Source organism: Artibeus jamaicensis, unplaced genomic scaffold (assembly GCF_021234435.1).
Source record: "Artibeus jamaicensis isolate MK-2021 breed Jamaican fruit bat unplaced genomic scaffold, CSHL_Jam_final scaffold_474, whole genome shotgun sequence".
In the NCBI taxonomy this organism is placed as follows: Eukaryota; Metazoa; Chordata; class Mammalia; order Chiroptera; family Phyllostomidae; genus Artibeus; species Artibeus jamaicensis.
In genome coordinates, this window is record NW_026522046.1 from 31,948,479 (window position 1) to 31,969,843 (window position 21,365).

The 21,365-nt window shown below is 38.5% G+C and overlaps 1 protein-coding gene across 2 annotated transcripts in view; it reads left to right on the plus strand.

The window, feature by feature from the left end:
- The window catches only part of CXADR (CXADR Ig-like cell adhesion molecule), a 52,109-nt gene that overhangs the window by 28,143 nt on the left and 2,601 nt on the right, over nt 1–21,365 (plus strand). The window contains exons 4-8 of one of the 2 annotated variants that reach the window (XM_053657599.1): nt 3,807–3,962; nt 4,902–5,024; nt 5,565–5,703; nt 7,075–7,258; nt 16,894–16,932. In XM_053657599.1, coding sequence (XP_053513574.1) covers nt 3,807–3,962; nt 4,902–5,024; nt 5,565–5,703; nt 7,075–7,258; nt 16,894–16,932 — 641 coding nt within the window. The remainder of the gene's footprint in view (nt 1–3,806; nt 3,963–4,901; nt 5,025–5,564; nt 5,704–7,074; nt 7,259–16,893; nt 16,933–21,365) is intronic. The other variant, XM_053657600.1, reaches the window with a different exon arrangement.

Sequence of the window (21,365 nt, forward strand, 5' to 3'; positions counted from 1 at the left end):
GTGGCGGGGAGACAAATGAAGTGCCCTTAGGAACCAGACTGAGCGCTAGTCCAGCGGAGCTCTTGCTCGGCTCCCTGTTAGAGGCTCTGCATGAACTTTGGTACGTTTGTGGGAAATCTGGAGGACACGCCACCACGCTGCTGTTTGCAGAGTAGTGAGTCATCGAGCCCCGTGCGTGGTTGTGGACATGAACCTGAGGTGACATGAACCGGAGGTGAAAGGCCACACCAGAGCCTTTCCCCGCAGCTCTGAAAGGGCCTGTTCCTGAGGCCTTTTGGTATAAAGAGGCCGGGTTGTTTAAAGGGAAGAGCACTCCTGGTGAACGGTTCCCGGGACATGGACCCGTGCGCTCAGACGGCACCCACACCGCAGGACACGTGACACCGCAGGACACGTGACACCGCAGGACACGAGGGCGCTGGCACGTGTGGGGGCTCAGTCAGCACTGGCCCTCGGAAGCCACTAGTGTAGGACAGGGCTTCTTATTCTGAAATAATCTGAGTTTTATAGGAAGTTCCAAAACTAGAGCGTTCCTGAGAGTGTACCCATCATCTAATATCTCCTGATAGTAACGTTTTACAGAAGTATAATACAATGATCAAAACCAAGAAATTAACTTTGGGACCATACTGTTAACTACAGTATAGACCTAGTTTGAATTTCACAGTTTTCCACTCACGTCCTTTTGTGCTACGGTCAAGTCTGGTACCCACGCGGCATTTGCATCTCCTTAGTCTCCTCCACTTGAGCCAAGGGACGCGTGATGTCGAGTCTCATTGTTAATCATGATCACTTGATGTGCATTTTATCTGATGGGTTAGTCCACTGCCAGCGTATGATTTTTCCTTCTGTAATTAAAAAAACTATCACGGGGAGCCACTTTGAGAACATACGGATACCTTGTTTGTCCTCAAACTTTGCCCATTGATTTTTAGCAGTGATGCATGGAGTTTTCCTAGAGCCGGTGTTTTGAACGAAGCAAAGTTAGCAACTTAGACACGGTGATAAAAGTGCACAGGGTAGGGTGAAAGTAGGTTTACAGTTTGCGTGGAAAATAATACAATAAATAATACAAGAATAAACTCTGTGTTTGGCGTACTCACAACTGTACACCTACTTTGCCCCACCCTGTGTGCCCTGTTCCGTACGGGGACTTAGGGTGTGTTTTCTGTAGACCGAGGTGGACCACTAACATAGAGGGGTGATGGTGCAATATGTATATGAAGCACAGCCTTACTTCATTGGTGGGCCATTGGCCAGGTACCCTTCCCTGAGAAGAACTATTATCTAAGCTAGTGATCATGGAGAAAGATGTTCTGAAGACAGTGGTCCAGGTATCCTGGAACACCAGACCAAAGAAACATTAGGGGATAAAACTTTGTTGTGTCCCTTTGTGGTTTTTTTTTTTTTCCAATCCAGACAAGTTACATGGATAAAGAGTGAGTCTTTCCTGTAGCACAATGGTTGGGATTGGAAAGCAGGGGGGGCTACTCCTGGGCGACACTCAGAAACCATTGTTGGCAAAGTCTTGTTCTATTTGTGGATGGAGTATGTTGCGATCTGAGACTCAGTGGGGCCTTGGATTTCCCAAGCAGTCACTTCAGGTAACTGCTCATTGTTGGATGTGTTTGGTGTATGGGAAAGGGTACCTTTAATAGAAGAGATGAGGGTTGGGGTTAATAAGCTCTATCACAGGTAGGTACTTGATGTACAAAGCAATGCTTTCATGTCCCACTGCTGGTTTATGTAATAAAGGATTTATTGGTAGTTTGTAGAAAAGAAGAACAAAGTTCATTTTGTTGAAGATTCACAGGATGAAATAATTTGCAAAACCAATTTAAATGTCCAATTCATATGGTCTCCAGGGCAACTGATCAACCTAAAAAAGAGAGAGATTTGCTTGGGAAATCAACAATGCAGTTAAATCCACTTGTTGATCCTTAGAAAAAAATACAAGTAGTAACAGATGAAGGAGAGAAATACCATCAGATTGAAAAATTATCAAGAAGTGGGTGAAGAGATGAGATCATGACTGACATCAGTGGTTAAAGATGCCCCACTGGCTATGATTGCTTCTGTTGGCCAGATTTGGAAAACAGTTTCTTTTAGAGCTAAACATACACACACCATAAATGATCCAGCAATTACTGAGAAAAGGAAGACATTCCAGTATTTACATGAGTGTTCCAGCAGTGTCATTCATAATTGTGTAAAACTGCAAAGCCCATTCACATTTATTCATTGTAGTAAAAGAGTAAAAACCCATCCAGGACTAAAAAGAATGAAAAGCAGTTCAGACTAAAAAAGAAAAAAAAAAGTCCTGCCATTTATCAGGCTGTGAGGACAGATGCAGATACAGCCAGTGGTGGAGTGTAGTGGGGACATGGTTTCTCCCAAGGTTGTGGAGCTGCAGTAAACTATGACTGTAGACAGATTACTGCTGTCTCCCCAGTGTCACCCCAGACCCACCTTGCACTACCCGTCCCACCCTGAGGAGGGTACACAATTGCTCAGTGGCCTTTGTCACCAGTTCTCCCAATCCAGCCTCAGAAACAGCATTAGATTCAGAGCCAATCTCTGCTTCTTTTAGAGTCTCCTAGAATCGTTCAGAACCCCTCCTCTCTCACTGCACTGACACCCCACAACTCCTAATAGTGCTTTCCTCACTGGTCAGTCAGTCTGGTTTTGACAAACTACACCCCTGCTCCTGGTCAGTTCCGTGAATCAGGCTTCAACAGTAGCCCCAAAAACTGGAATCAGTGTTCACTGACAGATGAGCGGATAGCTCAATTTATGTTGTAGTCCGTGGAACACAACTCAGCCATGAAAAGGAATGGACTTTTTAAAGAGACAATATGAATCCATTTCTAAAGCCTTACAATGAATAAGGGAAGCAAGACAAAAGTAATACTGTATCACTCCACTTCCACGACTCTAGAAGCAGCAGAACTAATCTGTGGTGATGAAAATCCCATGGGTGGCTCCCGGGGCCCAAGCCATGGCTGAGATAACTGCACCCGGCACAAGGGTGGCTTACGAGAGGATTGGGGTGGTATGCTTAACGGGGCGGGGAGCAGTGTACATGCATGTGCACGCAAACACATTTGTCGCACATGATCAACTTACACTATTAAAATGTGTCCGTTTTATTGTGTGTATATTATGCTTTAATCAAGTTCAGTAAGAGTGTGAAATGCCAAGGTGTTAATCCAGTGTTGGGGTGAATTTCAGGTAATGGGGTTAACAGCTTCTCTAACCAGTGACCCAGAGAGACCTGGAATATAGCCTCAGATTTGTTTTTGTAACACTGCTCTCTGGATGGTTTGGGGTTAATGGAATTGTGGCATATTAATTGGTCCTTAATTTCACCAAGTGAATTGTCCCTGTTAGCAGCATTATTTATTATAAATCCCCTGACGGGCATGGTAATGGCACCAGAGGGATGTGACGTGGCACATACTCCCATGTCAGGCACGGAGTAGAGGGACCGGTTAGGAATGGAGGGGAAGAGGCCTGCTTGCTTTCCTGCGTGTCCCGTGCAATCAAGGGGCACAGAGCCGCACCTGAGACCCTGCCATTCCTCCCCGTGCGGGGGCTGCTTGCCAGAGCCCAGTCTTGCCAGTTTTGTGTTGGACAAAGCTGGGAAACTGTTGCTGACACCGTGCTGTGGTCTTTCCGTCTTGTCGGTGGCGCTGAGCCTGGATCACGCGATGACGAGTCAGGGGTTGTGCAGCCTGCTCCATGTTTCCTTGTAAACATAAATTCCATTCTTTGGTGTAGAGTGATCATTTCTTTTCTTTTCTCAGTTAAGCCTTCAGGTACAAGGTGTTATGTTGACGGATCAGAAGAAATTGGAAATGACTTTAAACTGAAATGTGAACCAAAGGAAGGCTCACTTCCGTTACTATATGAATGGCAAAAATTGTCCAACTCACAGAAACTGCCCCCAGCGTTGGTAACAGGTACTGCTGATGAGATAGTTCGTACAATGTGCCACTGATTTGGACTTAAACCTAATGGGGGGCGCATGCGAAAATGTATTTTTTTAATCCCCAGACACTTTCCCCTTTCTATACAGAGCAATCAGGATTCATGGAAATTATTCGGTGTTTTATAATGACAATTTACTGTCATGTAGTATAAATAGATATATTTTTATAACAGTTTCACCATTTTGGAAATTATAATTGGTTTCTTTGGAATATATATATTTAATTGATGGCAATATTGACAAAAACATTCATGATTATAATTTAATGACTAAATTGTAGCAAGTGTTGGATCTTAAAAGTTTCTTGAGCTTAGATTCATGTTGAAGATACTATAATTTACCCATGGTGTTTGTTAAAACAAAACAAAAACATCTCAAAAACACCTCTGTGACACTAACTAGAAAGTTACGAATTGGTTAAATCTGATTGCTCGCTGTGTTATAACTGACCTGTTATTCAAACTGATCTATACTCTCCCCACCCTGGCTAGGTAGGAGTTCTCTCAGCCTCTGTTTCTTTTTTTAAATTAGGACACAAACCATATGACCTGACTTTTTTCATGTATTTCTTTCCTCTTGGGGGTGGATGACATGGCTTTTGCAAATCTTCCTACTGCACCAAAGAGCCTTTGTGGCATGGAATATTTTTTATAATATGGCTCTGCTTCAGCTGAGACTCTATGGGTGGAGGGGGAGGTCGTGTTATTTTTGCCTCGATGCAAATTACCTGGAGGCACAGTTGTTTCCATTCTGGAGACGTGCGTGTGTCTGTCTGGCAGCTGGTTCTGTACCCAGCTTCAGCCTGTCACTTTCACCTGGATTGTTCAACTTACCAGGGTTTTTACCTTTACTGAAAACTCAGCTCTCCTGTAAAAATGGGCTTTGCTGTGCCCTGCCTTTCTTTTCCTAGAAATGACTTCACCTGTCATATCTGTGAAAAACGCCACTATGGAGTACTCTGGGGTATACAGTTGTACAGTCCGCAACAGAGTGGGCTCTGATCAGTGCGAGCTGCGCCTGGATGTTGTTCCTCGTAAGTATCTTCTTTCTCTTTATGGTGATAATGTCCGTTTCCCTTATCTCTGTATAGCCCCCTTTGGTTCAGTCCGTGAGGGTATAATGAGGACAAGTGGATGCAAATTGTGAGCAAAGCACTTCATGGTTTGGTTATTAGCTTTCATAAGTGACAAAAGGAAAAATTACATTTTATGAATGAAACGAAACCTTCACTATTGTAGTACCATTAAGAAGATGAGTTGGCAAATCAACTCTTACACCATATTTTGCCATTACATTAATAAGTATAAACTATTCGGAACATTCTTTTATGCCAACTCAGGTAGCTGGGAATAGTAAAGTCTTTTCATCCGGTTTGGTTGCATTTATGTTTGAAATAGATTCTACAGTTCAGAAGAAAGTTCTTTGGTGGATTTTCCCCCGGACCAAAACGCTAATTAATTTGTCCTTAAAGTTAATACGTGAAATGAAATCAGTCTATCCGTGTGTATCCTTATCTTCAACATGACTAAGTATGGTATATTATTATTATTTTTTTACGACCATATTGTTCTAGCTTCAAATAGAGCTGGGACAATTGCAGGAGCTGTTATAGGAACAATGCTTGCACTGGTGATCATCTTTCTGATCGTCTTTTGCTGTCATAAAAAGCACAGAGAAAAAAAATACGAAAAGGAAGTTCATCATGATATCAGGTAATTAAGTAGCATGAGAGTTGACTGGCAGATCAGCCCTTCCCAAGATCCTGTCCCAAGCCCCTGTCCAATTCTGGACCCTATTTTAATAACTACTGCATATTGGCTCATCTCACGACTGTCTTCCCCAAATACAGTGCTAATACGAAGTTTTCAACAACAACAAAAAAAGAACAAGATGTTGAGGTTTTTAAAAAAAGACCTGATTGTGCCCTGGCTGGTGTGGCTCCATTAGTTGGAGTACCAGTCTATAAACCAGAAGGCCATGGATTGGGTTCTGGTCAGAAAACGAACTGCGTTGTAAGTTCAGTCCCTGGTCGGGGCACATACTCAAGGCAGCTCATTGATGTTTCTCTCTCACATTGATGTTTGTCTTCCTCTTTCCCTTCCTTCCCTTATCTCTAAAATCAATAATATGCCCTTGGGTGAGGAACTAAAAAAAAAAGACCTGATTGTATCAAGTGAGATAAGTAGTAATTTTTTTAGCATTCTAAACCAGTAGGTCTTAACCACAAGTATGTGTTGGATTATAGAACTTTAAAAAATAACAACATATGACTTAAGTAACACCCAGGAATTGACATTTGGTGGGTGCGGGGTGTGGTCTGGGCATATGCAGTCTGTATTTTTTAAATGGCACCAGAGGTAATTCAGGTAGATATTCTTTGTCAGTTTGTGGCCTAAAATTTCTTATGCCTGAATTCCTTTTTTTTTTTTTTGCAGACTTGAATCTGCTGGGTATTCAGCTAAGGTCTTAGATAAGTAACTTGCATAACGGGAATTTTTTTCCTACTTTTGGTATAAATATATCTAGGTATTAGTGCTTTATCAACTATAAAGTGTTATATGACTCAGATTATTTTGATCAGTTGTACTGGAATATGAAAATATTTGAGGTCTGTTCCTTGTAAGACAACATAATAGAATCCTAAATTACTATAAAAACTACCTTTTAGTACTCATGAGGATAGGTACTCTGTAAATCATAACTTTGGGAGAAACACACAGACACAGTTGGTGACATTGTGTTTTACCTCTCTTGCCTTTTTGTGTGCCACACACTTTTTTTAAAAAGATTTATTTATTCATTTTTAGAGAGAGGGAGAGAAACATCAATGTGTGGTTGCCTCTCATGCATCCCCTGCTAGGAACCGGCCTGCAACCCAGGCATGTGCCCTGACTGCGAATCAAACCATGACCCTTTGTTTCGCAGGCCCGCGCTCAATCCACTGAGCTACACCAGCCAGGGCCCCACACACACTTTTACGTACTTAACCCTTAAATAGTGTCCACCCATGAGTCATAGGTTACTAAACTGTAGGTTTCCAGAAACTTATTCTTGGAGCTTTTATTGGGATCTTTGCTTTCCAGGGAAGACGTGCCTCCTCCGAAGAGCCGGACATCCACCGCCAGAAGCTACATGGGCAGCAATCACTCATCCCTGGGGTCCATGTCTCCTTCCAACATGGAAGGTTATTCCAAGACTCAGTATAACCAAGTACCAAGCGAAGATTTTGACCGCGCTCCTCAGAGCCCGACTCTCCCGCCTGCTAAGGTAGCTGCCCCTAATCTCAGTAGGATGGGAGCGGTACCTGTGATGATTCCAGCACAGAGCAAGGACGGGTCTATAGTATAGCATCTCTGTGCCTTCCAGCTCTGCACTCCAGGCCTCTCTTCTTCTGTCGAAGTAGGAAAATCTGTTCTGTTCCAAATGTCGCTACCAGCCTCAGTAGATCAAAAAGTGAACCAGAAACTGTAGGAAATACCTTCCAAAAAGTTTCGTGTGGTTATATCAAATTAGTAAAGGCATTAAAGCTACTAAAGACAAATTTGCCATCTGAAAACGATTTCCTTTAAGAGATTGACTTTGTGGGTTTCTAAATATCAATAGTTAGTAAGATGTAGCACTTTGGATATGAAATCATAGAGGAAGAAATTGGTGAACTTTCGTGCACACCAAGTTGATACTTGAATCATCGAAAAGTGGGGCTTTATTATTTCTACCATTATTTTTAGGGTCCCTTTCTCAATTTATGACTGAAAATTGGTAAAGATACTTCATGACAAAAACTCTTACATACCTGTATGTTTGTTCTTGTTTTTATAGCTCCTTGGAAAACTCTAAAGATGTTCGGAATAGCTCTAATAACATTTAAAGAAAAAACACTACAGTGTTCTAAAAATGACTAGTGTACTTTTCAAGTCATTCATAGACCTTGTTTATGAAATGACTTGTTAAGTATTTGTTGATAAACTGTTTAGGCAACAGAGACATAGTGAGCTCTTTATATGCTAAAATAAAAGAGTATCTATGGATTTATTTAGCAAATTTGCTGTCAGCTACATAGAGCAGTGACACCAGGATTTCAATAGTGAGGATGGATTTCAGGGATGAGTGATCGACACCTGATGGCTTGCAGTCAGAATGGTGACCGGCCAGATCAAGGACAGAGTATTTTGCAGTTCCCAAATTAAGTACTGGTTCTCTGCGTTAGGTCTTATTTTCCAATACGAAAAAATTGTAACTCTTTTATTGTTTGACAGTCACAGGTTGAAATCTCCTCATTATTGGTTCCAAATTTTAAAAGGTTTTTACTGGTTCAGCATTTTGTTGCTGTTTTTTGGATGGTGTTGCATGTTGTGTGTCCTAGAAAAATGTCATCCCACATTTGCCTTCCTGAATGCAGCTCCTGGAGGACGTTTTCTTCCTGGACTTAGAATGACGAAAGACTCCTTAGGCCAGTGCCCTCCGTCAGTTCTGTATTCCAGGCACGGAGGATGCACAGTTGCTATTGTATGGCCAACATGTCTGTGTGTGGTTGCGAAAAAATCAAGTTGCGCTTTGAAAAGTTTGAGTCTTAGTTTTGTGAAAGTGATTTATTCTTAAAAAAAAAAAAAAAAAGAAGGAAACGAAAGGAAAAGGAGTAAAAGAATACTCCTAACTGCCAAATGTGTTAAATACTGTTTTAGTAGAAGAAAGTGAATTTATTGTATTTCCCTTAAGATTGTGAGGGAGTGTGGATATAGTAGTATGAGCCAACAATTTCTTTGTGGTAAATGAGGTCTGCAATAAATTATTTCACTAGCTCTAAAACCTTCTCCCTAGATTTTCTAGGGAGTTGGTTTCTGTTCATCTTTTTGGGTGCTGTGGTGGCTCATGCTGTATTATAAATTAATGTTGGCATGAATTTATGATTAGGAAGAGTATTATGTACATTTTTAATGGTAAATTTTAAGCTGAATGCCTGTGTAATGGATTAGTGTATAGTTTTACATATACGGAAGCATTTTTAAAATAGATGTTTAACCTTACGTAATACTGGTTTTCTACTTGGTGTTAACATTTTCATTTGTGCCTTTTGGGTAATTTAATTTTTATTATGAATTTCTGGTGCCTATGAGCTAGCTATCACCTAAAAGGTGCTTAGAGGTGAAGGTACTGCCCCTAAAAACGCATCACTGTGACGCTGTTCTATCCCCATTTTCAGTTTGCCTCCTCTTTTCTATTCTTCCTGGATGCAAGTTAGCAGATTGTGTTATTCATAAAGATTTTAGAATTTCAACACCCCTAATGCTCTTTTACTGTGTTTCTGATTTTATAACAGTAACTATTTTTGCACTCCAGATGTCTGGTCTGTTTTGTATAAATAAATTTTATATAATAGTATGAGAAATAACAGCACAAACTTTAATAAACAACTTTTGGTCTTTTCTATTAGTTTTCATGTAATGAAGATTATGCTATCAATGCGAGCAGAAATTACTACCAAAAAAATGGACATATGTAAGTTTTCCTGCCCTTAGGTTTTGTGGTTGGTCTAAGATTTAGCTATAAGTATGTCAGATTCTCTTCCAGAAGCGCTTTTTTTAGTTCAGGTCCATACCAGCTCTACCCTGAGAAACATGCTCATAAAAGCCGGTCATGTAACCTGAAGAGACACCTACTGGGCATGATGAAGTCCTGAAGGACAGAATTAAGTTTTAAACTATGTCTTCAGCTACTCTCATTGTGAATTTCAGTTAGTCCAACCGTCAGATAGTTCTGATTGACTTCTTAAGTAATTCTCACTGATATTTTCAGTTGAACCAGAGATCAAATAATTGTTCTAGAATTGTGACTGGTAAGCATCGAGTGATTCAACAAAAATTGTTATTCGGGCATTACCGTGAGAGCTTAACATCATCAGTCAAGGATGACACTGCATCTTTGAGGCAAAAGTAGGTGATTCCACTTTTACACCTAAGAGATGCGATGGCATCTTGTCGAGTCACACAGGATAACTTGAAGTGATACTGTACAAGATGTAGTTCTGTGCTTTGAATATATAGTTTGCAGGTATTCATTTTCTTGTTGGCAACTTTACTTAATATTCTCATTAGAAGGAAAACACAAAACAAAACCCTGCCATGGAATTGTTCCAATGGAAACACAGCCAGATTGTATTTTAGGGGAAGGTTAGTGAAACACAATTAGATTACTGGTATGAATTAATGTCTGATTTTTATTAAAGTGACAATTTTCAAGATTGAGTATTGTAAATTAGGAGTAAGCGAAGGGGCAAGTAAACATCTTGATTAAATGTAAAAAGAACTCATTGCATGAAGTTGGATATCAAATTCAATAACGTATGGCTTTTTAAAATAACCATTCTCTCTTTCTGTGAGTGCAGCATGTAAATTTGAAGTTATATAAATGTGTAAAGTTTTTTCTAATTTCTTTTCCTCTCCACAGTGTTTAGGGCTTTCAGATGCCTTATTCCAGTGTGAACAGAAAGAGTCCATATTACATGGTTAATGCTTTGATGTGTCATGTGAGGAGTAGTTTCTAGAAAATGTTGGCATCATTTTTACTTCTTAGTGACTTGTGACGATATATATTATATATATATATGTACATAAATCTTTGTAATATTCTGTGTTTAGTATAAATGTTCTGGGCAAGTTTTAGGATTTCAAATGCCTTTGGATATTCTTGCAATAAAGGCAACATGTTCTGCAGTTGGATTTTTTGTTGTTTGCCTATTCTGGCACTAAAATATGGTCCATAACTGAACACAAGTTCTATTTATTAATGTTATAGAAGTGGGGAAGAATAATAAATTTGTGAATTGCAGTTCTGTGTATCTTATGGATAATAACACCAGCAAGCATTTGATCTTACATATAATAACACCAGCAAATATTTGCTGCCTCTGGCTTCTCACTGTGAATTAAAATCAAGTTTTCCAAAGTAGCCTGTTTTGTAATTTAAGAGTGTGGAGAATATCCACTGGGTTTGCTTTGTTCGAGAACACTAAAATCTCCAATCAAGGAAGACTTGGTGTTTTCTACTTTGAATAACACAAGCATTAAGAGAACCACAGTTCGCTGATTCACTTATTCTCATCCCTAACTGTGAATTTTTGTAATAAATACACTTGTACTACTGAGAAAAATATTTTGACACTTCATATATGCAAGTAGAGAATTGATAGTGTCAGTTTCAAAAATGATTTTTGTATTTAAAGTTTCTGGCTTAAATATCCAATGGTGCAGCAGATTTTGAAGTTTGTAAGAACAAAATTTGGTTAAAAAAGCAAGAACTTGCTCTAGTTTTGTGACCTTGTGTACTTTTAAAATAAAATCAAGAAAATAGTTTTCTGCCTCATGGTGTGGCTTCATTGTGCCTTTAAAAAAATGTCTGCTTTATAAAGCTTCAGTTTCCTGTTCCTCCCTGTTTCCCGAATCCAGGTTTTCTTCCCTGACCCCCTGAATCCTTCATTAAACAGAACGAAGGTCAGAAAAATCACTCATCAGTGGAAACATGTGAAACATACATAGATGTTTCCCCACTGTGCAGTTACATGACTTACATGGCATAATATTTGGGGTTGAAACGCCAAAGTCTGGTGATTATTTCACAGTGTTTTACAGTGCAAAATCAAAGCAGTATTCAGCTGCATTAAAAAATGTGCATGCAGCCCTGGCTGGTGTAGCTCAGTGGATTGAACGTGGGCTGCAAACCAAAGAGTCGCTGTTCGATTCCCAGTCAGGGCACATGCCTGGCTTGCAGGCCAGGTCCCCAGTGGGGGCCATGGGAGAAGCAACCACATGTTGATATTTCTCTCACTCTCTTTCTCCTTCCCTTCCCCCTCTCTAAAAATTTTTTAAAAAGAAATAAAATATTAGAACTATACATACATATATGTATTAAACATATCTAATTCTGGTTTAAAGCTACATTCAATTAAACATTGATTTCAGAAAAAACCAGGATGGATAGTAATGTGTCTGTAAGAAGACGTTGTTAGGAATATTTCGTTTGTACAATACTATGGTTTCTCAGTATTTGGGGCTGAATGGTTCTTTGTTGTGGGGAACTGCCCTGTCCATTATAGGTTGTTTAGTGTCATTCCTGGTCTCTACCTACTGGGGGTCAGCAGCCTTCTGTCCCCCCTCACCCCCCACAGATGTGACAACCAAAAGTGTCTCCAGATGTATCCCATTGTCCACGGGGTAGAGGGCAAAATCCCCCAACCCCCAGGTTTAGAACAACTGGTTTTTAATACTAACATGAAATATTCCACTCAGAAGGTTAAAATGAGAATAACATAGGCCTTGGAGTCAGACATGTTTGAACACCACTCATTGCTAGATACTTTACTTAACTTCAATTTCCTAGTTCTTAAAATGGGGATAAAAATACCTACATCACGGGATGTTGGAAGATTTTAAAGAAATAAAATTGATATAATGAAAAGTCTTTGCATTTGTCCCTGGTAGCTGGGGTGCTGAAAATAATACACAAATTTTCAAGGGACCAAGATTACAAAAAATATACTAAGTTCAACAACTAAGTATAGTTTAATGCCTTTCATTTAGACCATATTTGAATCTTGCAGTTCTAAAAGCCAGATCATATTTCTGGTTCATTAAATACCAAATAGCAAAACCAATATAATTGAAACAAAACTGTATGTAAAGTGATTTGTTATTAAATAAAAGTGGTTTAGTTTTAAGTCTTAAGGCATAAACAAGTGTAATTTCTAAATGTAATAAAGGCAACAGAAAGATTTAGAAAGCAGTCCTAAAAACTCAGCTCAGTTTTTCTTGGTGGTATTTCCGAAGTATAAATCAAATGATTTGTTAAATGATTTTCTGTATTTGATAACTATAGGGGGGAAAAGTTGTCCTGGGGTAACTACAGAAAAAGAAGAATTTCACGAGTTAATGAAGGACTGAGAAGTTTCAGTCTAGTTAATCAAATCAAGGACTAGCTCTTTGATCAGTTTGCTTCTCCTTTCACTGCTGAGCTGTGAACATTCTAACTAATGAAGAATGAGAGAGGTGGGAGAAGATCCAGGAAATACCTAAGTAAAAACCTAATGCCAGTCCCCAACAGTCCTAGAAGCCATCATGTTCTTTCCTTGCCCTGAGTCATTGTCCCCTGTCTTAGTGGACAGGTTGTCTTAAAATGTAAATATAACATGTTAAAATCCAGGTCATCTTTATCTGATACGAAAGGTCTCTCGTGGTCCTCTCCACTTCTCTCTGGTGTGTTTTCTCCACACCTGCAGGTGCAGCTCTACGCAGTGGGGTTTCATGTCTGGCGAACATGCAGCTTCCTCAACCAAACAGCAGCCCCTCTGTGTTTACCTTCCCAGGGCATTTGCCCTACAAGTCTGCGTCCAAACACCCTCTCCTTTTAGTCATTTTTTTCTGATTCATACCCATGCCCTCCATTCACACACTAGTTTAGGCGTGTGTCTGAGCCTTCAATATTGCCAGTACAGGTCTTTTACATATTCTAATTACTTAACACATTTGATATATCCTCTTTATGAGTTTGAACAGAGTTTATTCACTTTTAACTCTAGTTCCTAACTATTATAGCTCAGTAAATAATGAATTTTTAGAAAAGAAATGGCATTAGGGGACAAGAATGCATTGAATAAGTTCATGTCATATGGTCTGTAAGACACCTGGTCTGGTTTCTTCCAAAAAGGCCGAATGGAGAGAGAAAGCGAGTGTGAGTACGTGTGGCGAGAAAGTCTGCACACGGCTTGAAAAGTGAACTCGCACAAATGCAGAATGTGATGATCTGACTCAACAGGAGCCAACTTAAAAAAAGAAAAAAACAAATATGAAAACTTGAGGAAGTGGAAGAACATTTTAGAAGGAAATTTTTTTCTAAAACTTCTTAGTTTCTGAGGAGGTCTGGAGTGAAGCTAGTGCCTCTTTTACTCTTAGCCTTTCACAACCGGCCCTTCACTACCACGCTTACGCGTGCATATCTGTTTGTTTCTCCAAAAAAATAAGGTTTTAGACACACTGCGTTTTTAATTTAACATATCCTCTCAGGTTATTCTACCTCTGCGTTATCTATTTTTTTTTTAATATTTCATTTATTTATCTTTAGAGGGGAAGGGAAGGAGGGAGAGAAACATCGATGTATGGTTGACTTTCATGCATCCCCTGCTGGGAACTGGCCTGCAGGGAACCGGCCTGCAACCCTGGTATGTGCCCTGACTGGGAATTGAACCGCAATTGTCTGGTTCGCAGGCCCGCGCTCAATCCACTGAGCTACACCAGCCAGGGTGCGTTATCTATTTTCTATTATCTGTGCATCTACCTACCTATCTTACTTTTTTAAAACTGTAATGTGTACATCAGTGATAACATTGTAACATTTAACGAGCCTCCAGTTGATAGCCATTTAAATCGACCCCATCTTTTTGATGCAGGGATTAAAATTGCAAGCAGTATGTGTGTACAATGTATACATCATTATGCACATGTATAAATATATCTTTACGGTAAATGTCTAGGAGGGGTGTTGGTGAGTATAGAGTATTTCCATAACTATTATTTGTCAGAGTTGTAGCAGCTGACGCTAACCATGGATGAGAGTGCCGATCTTTCCTCAGTCCTCACCAATACTCTTACCCAACCTTTTGATCTTGCCCAGTCTCCAAGAAGAAAATTATCTCATGGTTTAAAATTCTGTTACTTGTTTAGCTGAGCATCTTATATTTAAAAACCATTTGAGAACTATGTTCCTGTGATTTGCCCATTTTTCTTTTATATACTGCTAAGTTGGAGCTCTTAAATATATTAAAATTAGCCCTGTGTGATGTGAAAAATGTTTTGCTAGGTTATCCTTTTCCTTTGACTTTGTTTATAGTCTTACCTTCTGACCATGCAATCCCAATTCTTCCTAAACTGTCATACTGGTTCAACCTGACTTCTCCCTCCTTGAAATTGTATCCCTCAAAGGAAGATGAGGATTGCCTACCTCTCTCTTCACGTATTTGTTTCCTTTCCCTAAGCAGATGTGATTCCTCAAAGGTGGAGGGAGCATCTTTGCATTTAAATTTTCCAGTAATGCCCTGGCCAGTGTGGCTCAGTTGGATGGAGTGTCGTCCCATAAACTGAAAATTTGCAGGTTTGATTCCCAGTCAGGGCACCTACCCAGGTTGTGGGTTATTTCCCCAACTGGGGCGCTTACCAGATGCAACCAATCAATGTCTCTCTCTCTCCCCCACCCCCAACCTTCTCTGAAAACAAAATGTCCTCAGGTGAGGCATGAATGAATGAATGAATCAAGTTCCACACGTAATAGATTCTCAGTAGTCTTTCCTGATGATTGCAAGCAGCTCTGGCCACGCTCCTGTCCAGCCATTGCCGCGAGTATTCCTGTCACACAGTGTTTCTTAATTTATCTTTGGTTTCTTGGAGTTTCTGGAGTTTTTGCCTAAAGCATTTTTATGAAATCAGCACAAAGTAAACTAATGAAGAAAATTAGAGATCTTGCACTTGGAAAGATGTGTCTAGGTCATGGGTTGGGCCAGCTGTCGCACACCATTTCAAGTTCAATGTTGGCTACAGGCAGTGTGCTCTTCTAATGTTGCTGAGTAGGACGTTTTCTTCTCACAAACTCCAGAACCGTCAACAATGAGAACATTTCTGGGAAACAGTCGAATGACCTTGCAGTTCTGAGCGGAGACAGTAGGATGATAGAAAAAGATTTGCAACCCGTTGGAACATCATGGTCCTCCAGCATTAGCCTCCACCAGTCATTTCATCTGGTGACAAGGAGGGGACATTTTACTTGTTCACAGAAATAACAAAACATACAGTGAAATAGTTCTGTGAAAAGAAACATGAACTCTACCCGGCCAACTAAAAGACACTATCTGCTGTGTCCAGAGCAAAGTAAAGACACAACCTTTATGAACAAGTTTATGTGCCTTCAGTTTAGACTTTTCATAACAGCAACATATTTGGGATACAGTTAAGAAAATTTACATAGCAGTTCAAATTTCATAAAAACAACCCCCTGAAAAAACATCCATAGGCTATGGTATCTAGTTCAATATCATTGTATGAAAAGAAATCAAGATCCAGAAAGGTTTTTGTTTTTTTTTCAAGGCCACAGTTAGAGACAAATCCAGGTCTCCTGAATCCTGCCTGGTCCAGTATTTTTCTAGGAGCCTTGAGTCCTTGGTAGTCCCAGCCCTGGGAGAACTATAGGAAAGGAAAGACGGGGCGAGTCAGAGTGGCTCTCTCTGACTGCCCACGGCCCTCCCTGCCACAGTGTCCTGGGAGAAGGCCCGGGAAGCGGGGCTGACTGGCCTGCCCAGTGCCCACACTGAGGGCACAAGTGAGCATCAACAGCTGCACTCTTCTCAGGGATGCCCATGGTGTCCCCAGCAGGGTGTATGATTGACAAGAGTCTGCTTTGTTTGGTATCAAGCCTGTTTATGCTTGTGTTGCCGATTGCATAATTTGAGTAAGTTGCACATAATTTGGGGAAAAGTACCAGACATGGTGAAGATAACATATCTGAGGAAATGACTGCTGGCAATCGCTTTAAAAATATGTTGTTTTCACTCACTGCGAAGAAACCAAACTTTACATTAAGATTGATATATTGTGGATGAAGTTTATAAAGAAAACAGATACTCCTAACACTAGGCCCATATTCTAAGAAAAATTCTTTACATCAAAATGTGGTGACTGAAAGTATACTGATATATTTTAAACATTTTGAAATGTTTAAAGGATGTACAGTTTTTAATGGCTTTTCACTTAAACTTTTTTGATTGGCACTACTACTTGTGTCAGGAAAGAGGGATTTTACTGTAAGTCTGCATGCCAAATCCCTATTAAAGATCTGTATTTTAACTTTTTGTGTGTATTCCTTTTCAGATTTCACAGTATCGAATATCACAGGTAGTATTCTCAAAGGTATTTACCAAAAGATTTTCTTAACTATCAATATCAAATCTTAAGTATTGTCTGTCTTATCATTGGGGAGCAGTAGAGAACATGAAATAGTGAGATTTCACTTACTAAATACTCAGATGACAAAAGTTAATTTTGCACTTTTCATGTTCCAGTCCCTTTAGACAAAGTTCAAAATTTTTTACTATACTTTCAAGTTTAATCATTTTCTAATTTTTTTTCTTTAGAAGAGACATTTAGTGAATGATCTATAAGGTATGAAAACAATGTTTTTTTCCATGAATTAAGTGAAACAGTCAACTAATCTCACTGGCTATTTTCTGTTGAGTTTTACAGTTTATCAATTTGACTCTAAAAAATTTGTCGTCTATATTTTCTATGTGTGATTTCAAAAAGTTGGCAACTTTGTTATAAGATCAGTTTGTCTATTTCTGAACTTGAATAACCCCTTCCCCCCACTCCATTATCAACAAAGCTGGTGTGGTATATACATCTAGGTATGTGATCGAAAAGACATTTCCAAAACTGGCCTGTAGCTTAATATCTAATGATAAAGATGGGTTAAATCAATTAAGGCACATACATATGAATACTGTAACTTAAAAGTTGTGTTAAAAAATCAGTGTCATGATGCAGTGTTTCACATCTTCAAATTGTGTGACCATAAAATGAATGTATTTCATATCATGACAAAACAATATGGGAGAATGTAAATTAAAAGCTCTCTCTTTAAACATTCCCCTTCCACTAAAATATTAACAGTGGTTATCTTTGCTAGAGGGAGTATAGGTGATATGAATGATCTTTCTGTGGTTTTAACTATTTTTCCTTAACATTACTTGCATTAACAGAAAAATAATTCTAATATATAATTTTTGTGTATAATCATGGCATACTTAGTTAAAATTCTTAATTGCCAGTGACAATTTCTATGTGTAGATCCATAGGAAAGCAGTAATTAAACTAAGCACTAACACTTATCATGGAGAAGGGAGAGGAGATTAATATTTGTGAACACAACTTTTAGTGTGGAAGTTGAAAAAGGGTATCTGATGCCCTCTTGTGGCCGATAATTTTTCAAAGGTGATTTGTTTTTTTTCATTGAAATCCTGTTTAAACCAAGAAAATACCAAAATATCTATTCTATTGCTTTCTAAATGACACACGGAAAAAAAACAAAACAGAAAAACGCTATCATTAACAATTTAAGGGGAGCCATAACTCCACTTGTTAATGATAGGAGACTGGAACCATGACTCCAGTCCTCTGTCTAGCTCCTAAAAGCAGGTGCCCTTGAAGTCACCCTGCTTGGGTTTGAAGTTCCTATCACTTGCGGCAACTTGCAGGAATACTCCAAGACTCAGTTTCAATAATAAACCCGTTAAATTATATTATTATCCTCATTTTTTGCATCTATTTTCACCTTTCACACAATATGATAGGCAACTTTGCACATCATTAGTCTCAGATTATTCTTGATTAGCCATGTGCTCTTACCTAGTTTGAATTATAATCTTTTATTATGGCAAATAGTGCTACATCAACTGTACATTGATACTTATATATTTGCAAAAGTATTTCCATAGGTTATCTTCTGGATGTATAGAATTTGAATTACAGGGCAAGAGAACGTAGACATTAAAAAGTTTTTGACATTGTCCATTGACTTCCACACAGAATGCAAACCTCAGTCTTTTAACGGTTCAGCTTGTTAGGTGAAAAATGGTCCTTCGTGGTTTCAGCTTTTATTCCCCTCGTTATCAGTGTGCCATTAGCACATCTTCTGTTTTTAGCCACTTGTATTTCTTTATATTTAGTTCTGCTAAATAAGTATATATAGAATATATATTTTGGATGTTAAGAATGTTAAATAAGCATATGTAGAAAATATATTTTGTGTATTAAGAATATTAATTACCTTTTAGACATTTTTTGGAAATTTTCTCTCTTTGGGAGTTTGTTTTTTAACTGAAGTTGTGATGTCTTTTGATATGCAGTTCAAGTTTTTTTTTCAATGCCAAATCAGCAATCTTTCTGTCATCACAGGGAATATTTTCCTAAGCTAGAGCTTGTAAATATCTCATGTATTTCCTCTTTATTTTTATAGTTTTATAATTTATATTTTATCTTTATATGCAACTTTCATGGATTGAAGTAGGAATTTAAGTTTAAAAATTCATAACCAAATATTTCGTTTACTACTAATTTTGTATTAGTGACTATTTTCAATTGTAAATACACATTCACATACATTAAACTTCTATATGTAGTTATGAATTGCCCAATGTGGGTGTGCCCAACAGCACACCACATATACATACAAGTGACAATAACATACAGCCTAGGAGTTTAGCAGGCTGTATTATGTAGGTTTGTGTAAGCGCACGCTATAATATTCACAGGACAAAGTCACCTAATGATGCATTTCTCAGAATATATTCCCCCTGTTATGGGGCACATGGCACATGATTGTATAAATATTTCTGGACATGGCACATGATTGTATAAATATTTCTGGTTCTGTACTTGTAATTCTGTAAGTAGTGTATTAGTTTACTCCTAGGTTATAGAGTATATATTTATAAATTAGAAGGAAAGACAGTCCCTGTCCACTGTTCTTTAAAAAAAAATTCTTTGTTACTCTTGAAATTTATTCTTCCATGTAAACTTAAGTCAAGTTTTTGAGTTCCATTTAAATTCCATTGAGATCTTAATTATGATTTATGTTGACTTTACATATTAATTTGGAAAGTAATGTTTTTATAGTATTGAGTCAATTTAGAAATTTCTTTTGGCAACTTTTAAAAATATTTCTCCTCTATCAGACTCACACCTTTCTGTTTATTTTTAAGTACTCAGTACTCTTTCTTAATAATAGCAAATTATCTCCCACAAAGTACTATTTAAATTTTTTGTCATGAAATCATGTATACATAATTGGGAACACTACCACTCTATTAGAAGCATTTATTATTTTGAAATATTTTCTTGCAGACACAGTATGATCAACAACAATAAAGAGGAACCACATTGCAACCATTTAATTCAGAAATGTAACAGATTGCCCTCAAAACGTACATGCAATTTGGTTATCAGTGTTGTATAGGCTTTAGTAAAAATAAAAATAAATCCACCAAACATGTCTTCAGTGCTGTTAAAAGTGTTTCTTTTTACCCTTCCAGTTATAATTCTGTGTAAAAATAATAATGCTTAGCATAAAAATCTAGACTGAAATGCACAATGTAGAAAAATACTGTTTTCTGTATCTGCGTGTCTTCCCCGGCCTCTGAGAACACTACTCTTAGCCATTGGAAATTTATTTTTCCAGTGTTGGTACCATCCTAGACATATTTTCTCTACTTGCAATAATTCCCCAACTTGCAACATTCTATTGTTATTACAAATTCATCTTTTGTGACTACATATTTCCCAGTGTGTTTTTGAATAGATGTTCGTATTTTAACCGTTCATCTATTGGTGGCTACTCGAGTTTTTGTTATTTTTGCCATTATCTAGGTAAAAGCGCAATGAACACTTTTTAGACAATGGCCTCCTTGTTTCAGTAATTCTGTAGATGAATTTCTAGAAGTACAGCTGGTTGGTCCAAGAATATATGCATTTATTTCAGAAAAGTTACACTCCTTTGAACATGTACTAATACTGTATTATAATGTTTCCTCACACACTTTCATCAACATTGGGCATTTCTGATCCTACGCTTGCCAAAATAAATCTGCTTTAATTACTAGTGAAGTTCATACAATTTATCAGTCACGACACTAAATTGTATACTGAAGTTATCCACTAAACTTCTAGCCTGGTTAGAAATGCTTGCCACCTATATTCCCTATAGGTTTACTATATATTGTGTATACATTGATATATGTAATACGTATTTAAAAACACCCATAAGCCAAGCCATGGATGACTGTCATAATACTTAGTATTTTCAAGTCCTGTGAAATTGCTTAAGTAAGGCTCCCAAGGCTTCCATACTTACGAAGATCATTTCTGTAAAAAGCTCTTCTTTTTGAGGGTAGAAATAAAATTCAGCATTTGTGTGCTATTCATGTGCTTTAAGGAATAAGCCACCCTAAGCAGTGGTGTATCCACTACTTAGAGAGGGGAGATGAGAGGGAGAGGGAGAGAAACGCCAGTATGTGGTTGCCGCACACCCCCAACACACACACCCCAGGAACTTGGCCTGTGACCCAGGCATGTGCCCTGACTAGGAATTGAACTGGCAATGCTTTGGTTCACAGGCCGGCATCCACTGAGCCACACCGGCCAGGGTGTGAATTTGCTTTAAGGGTTAGATGTACTTCCTTTTAACTTATATGTGAAAGAGCAAGGGAACCTGGAAGGCGCCTAATGCTATTAAATTGGGAGGCAGGAGATGCTTTCTGCAGTGAAGTGTGCACATTTTGAACAGGAAT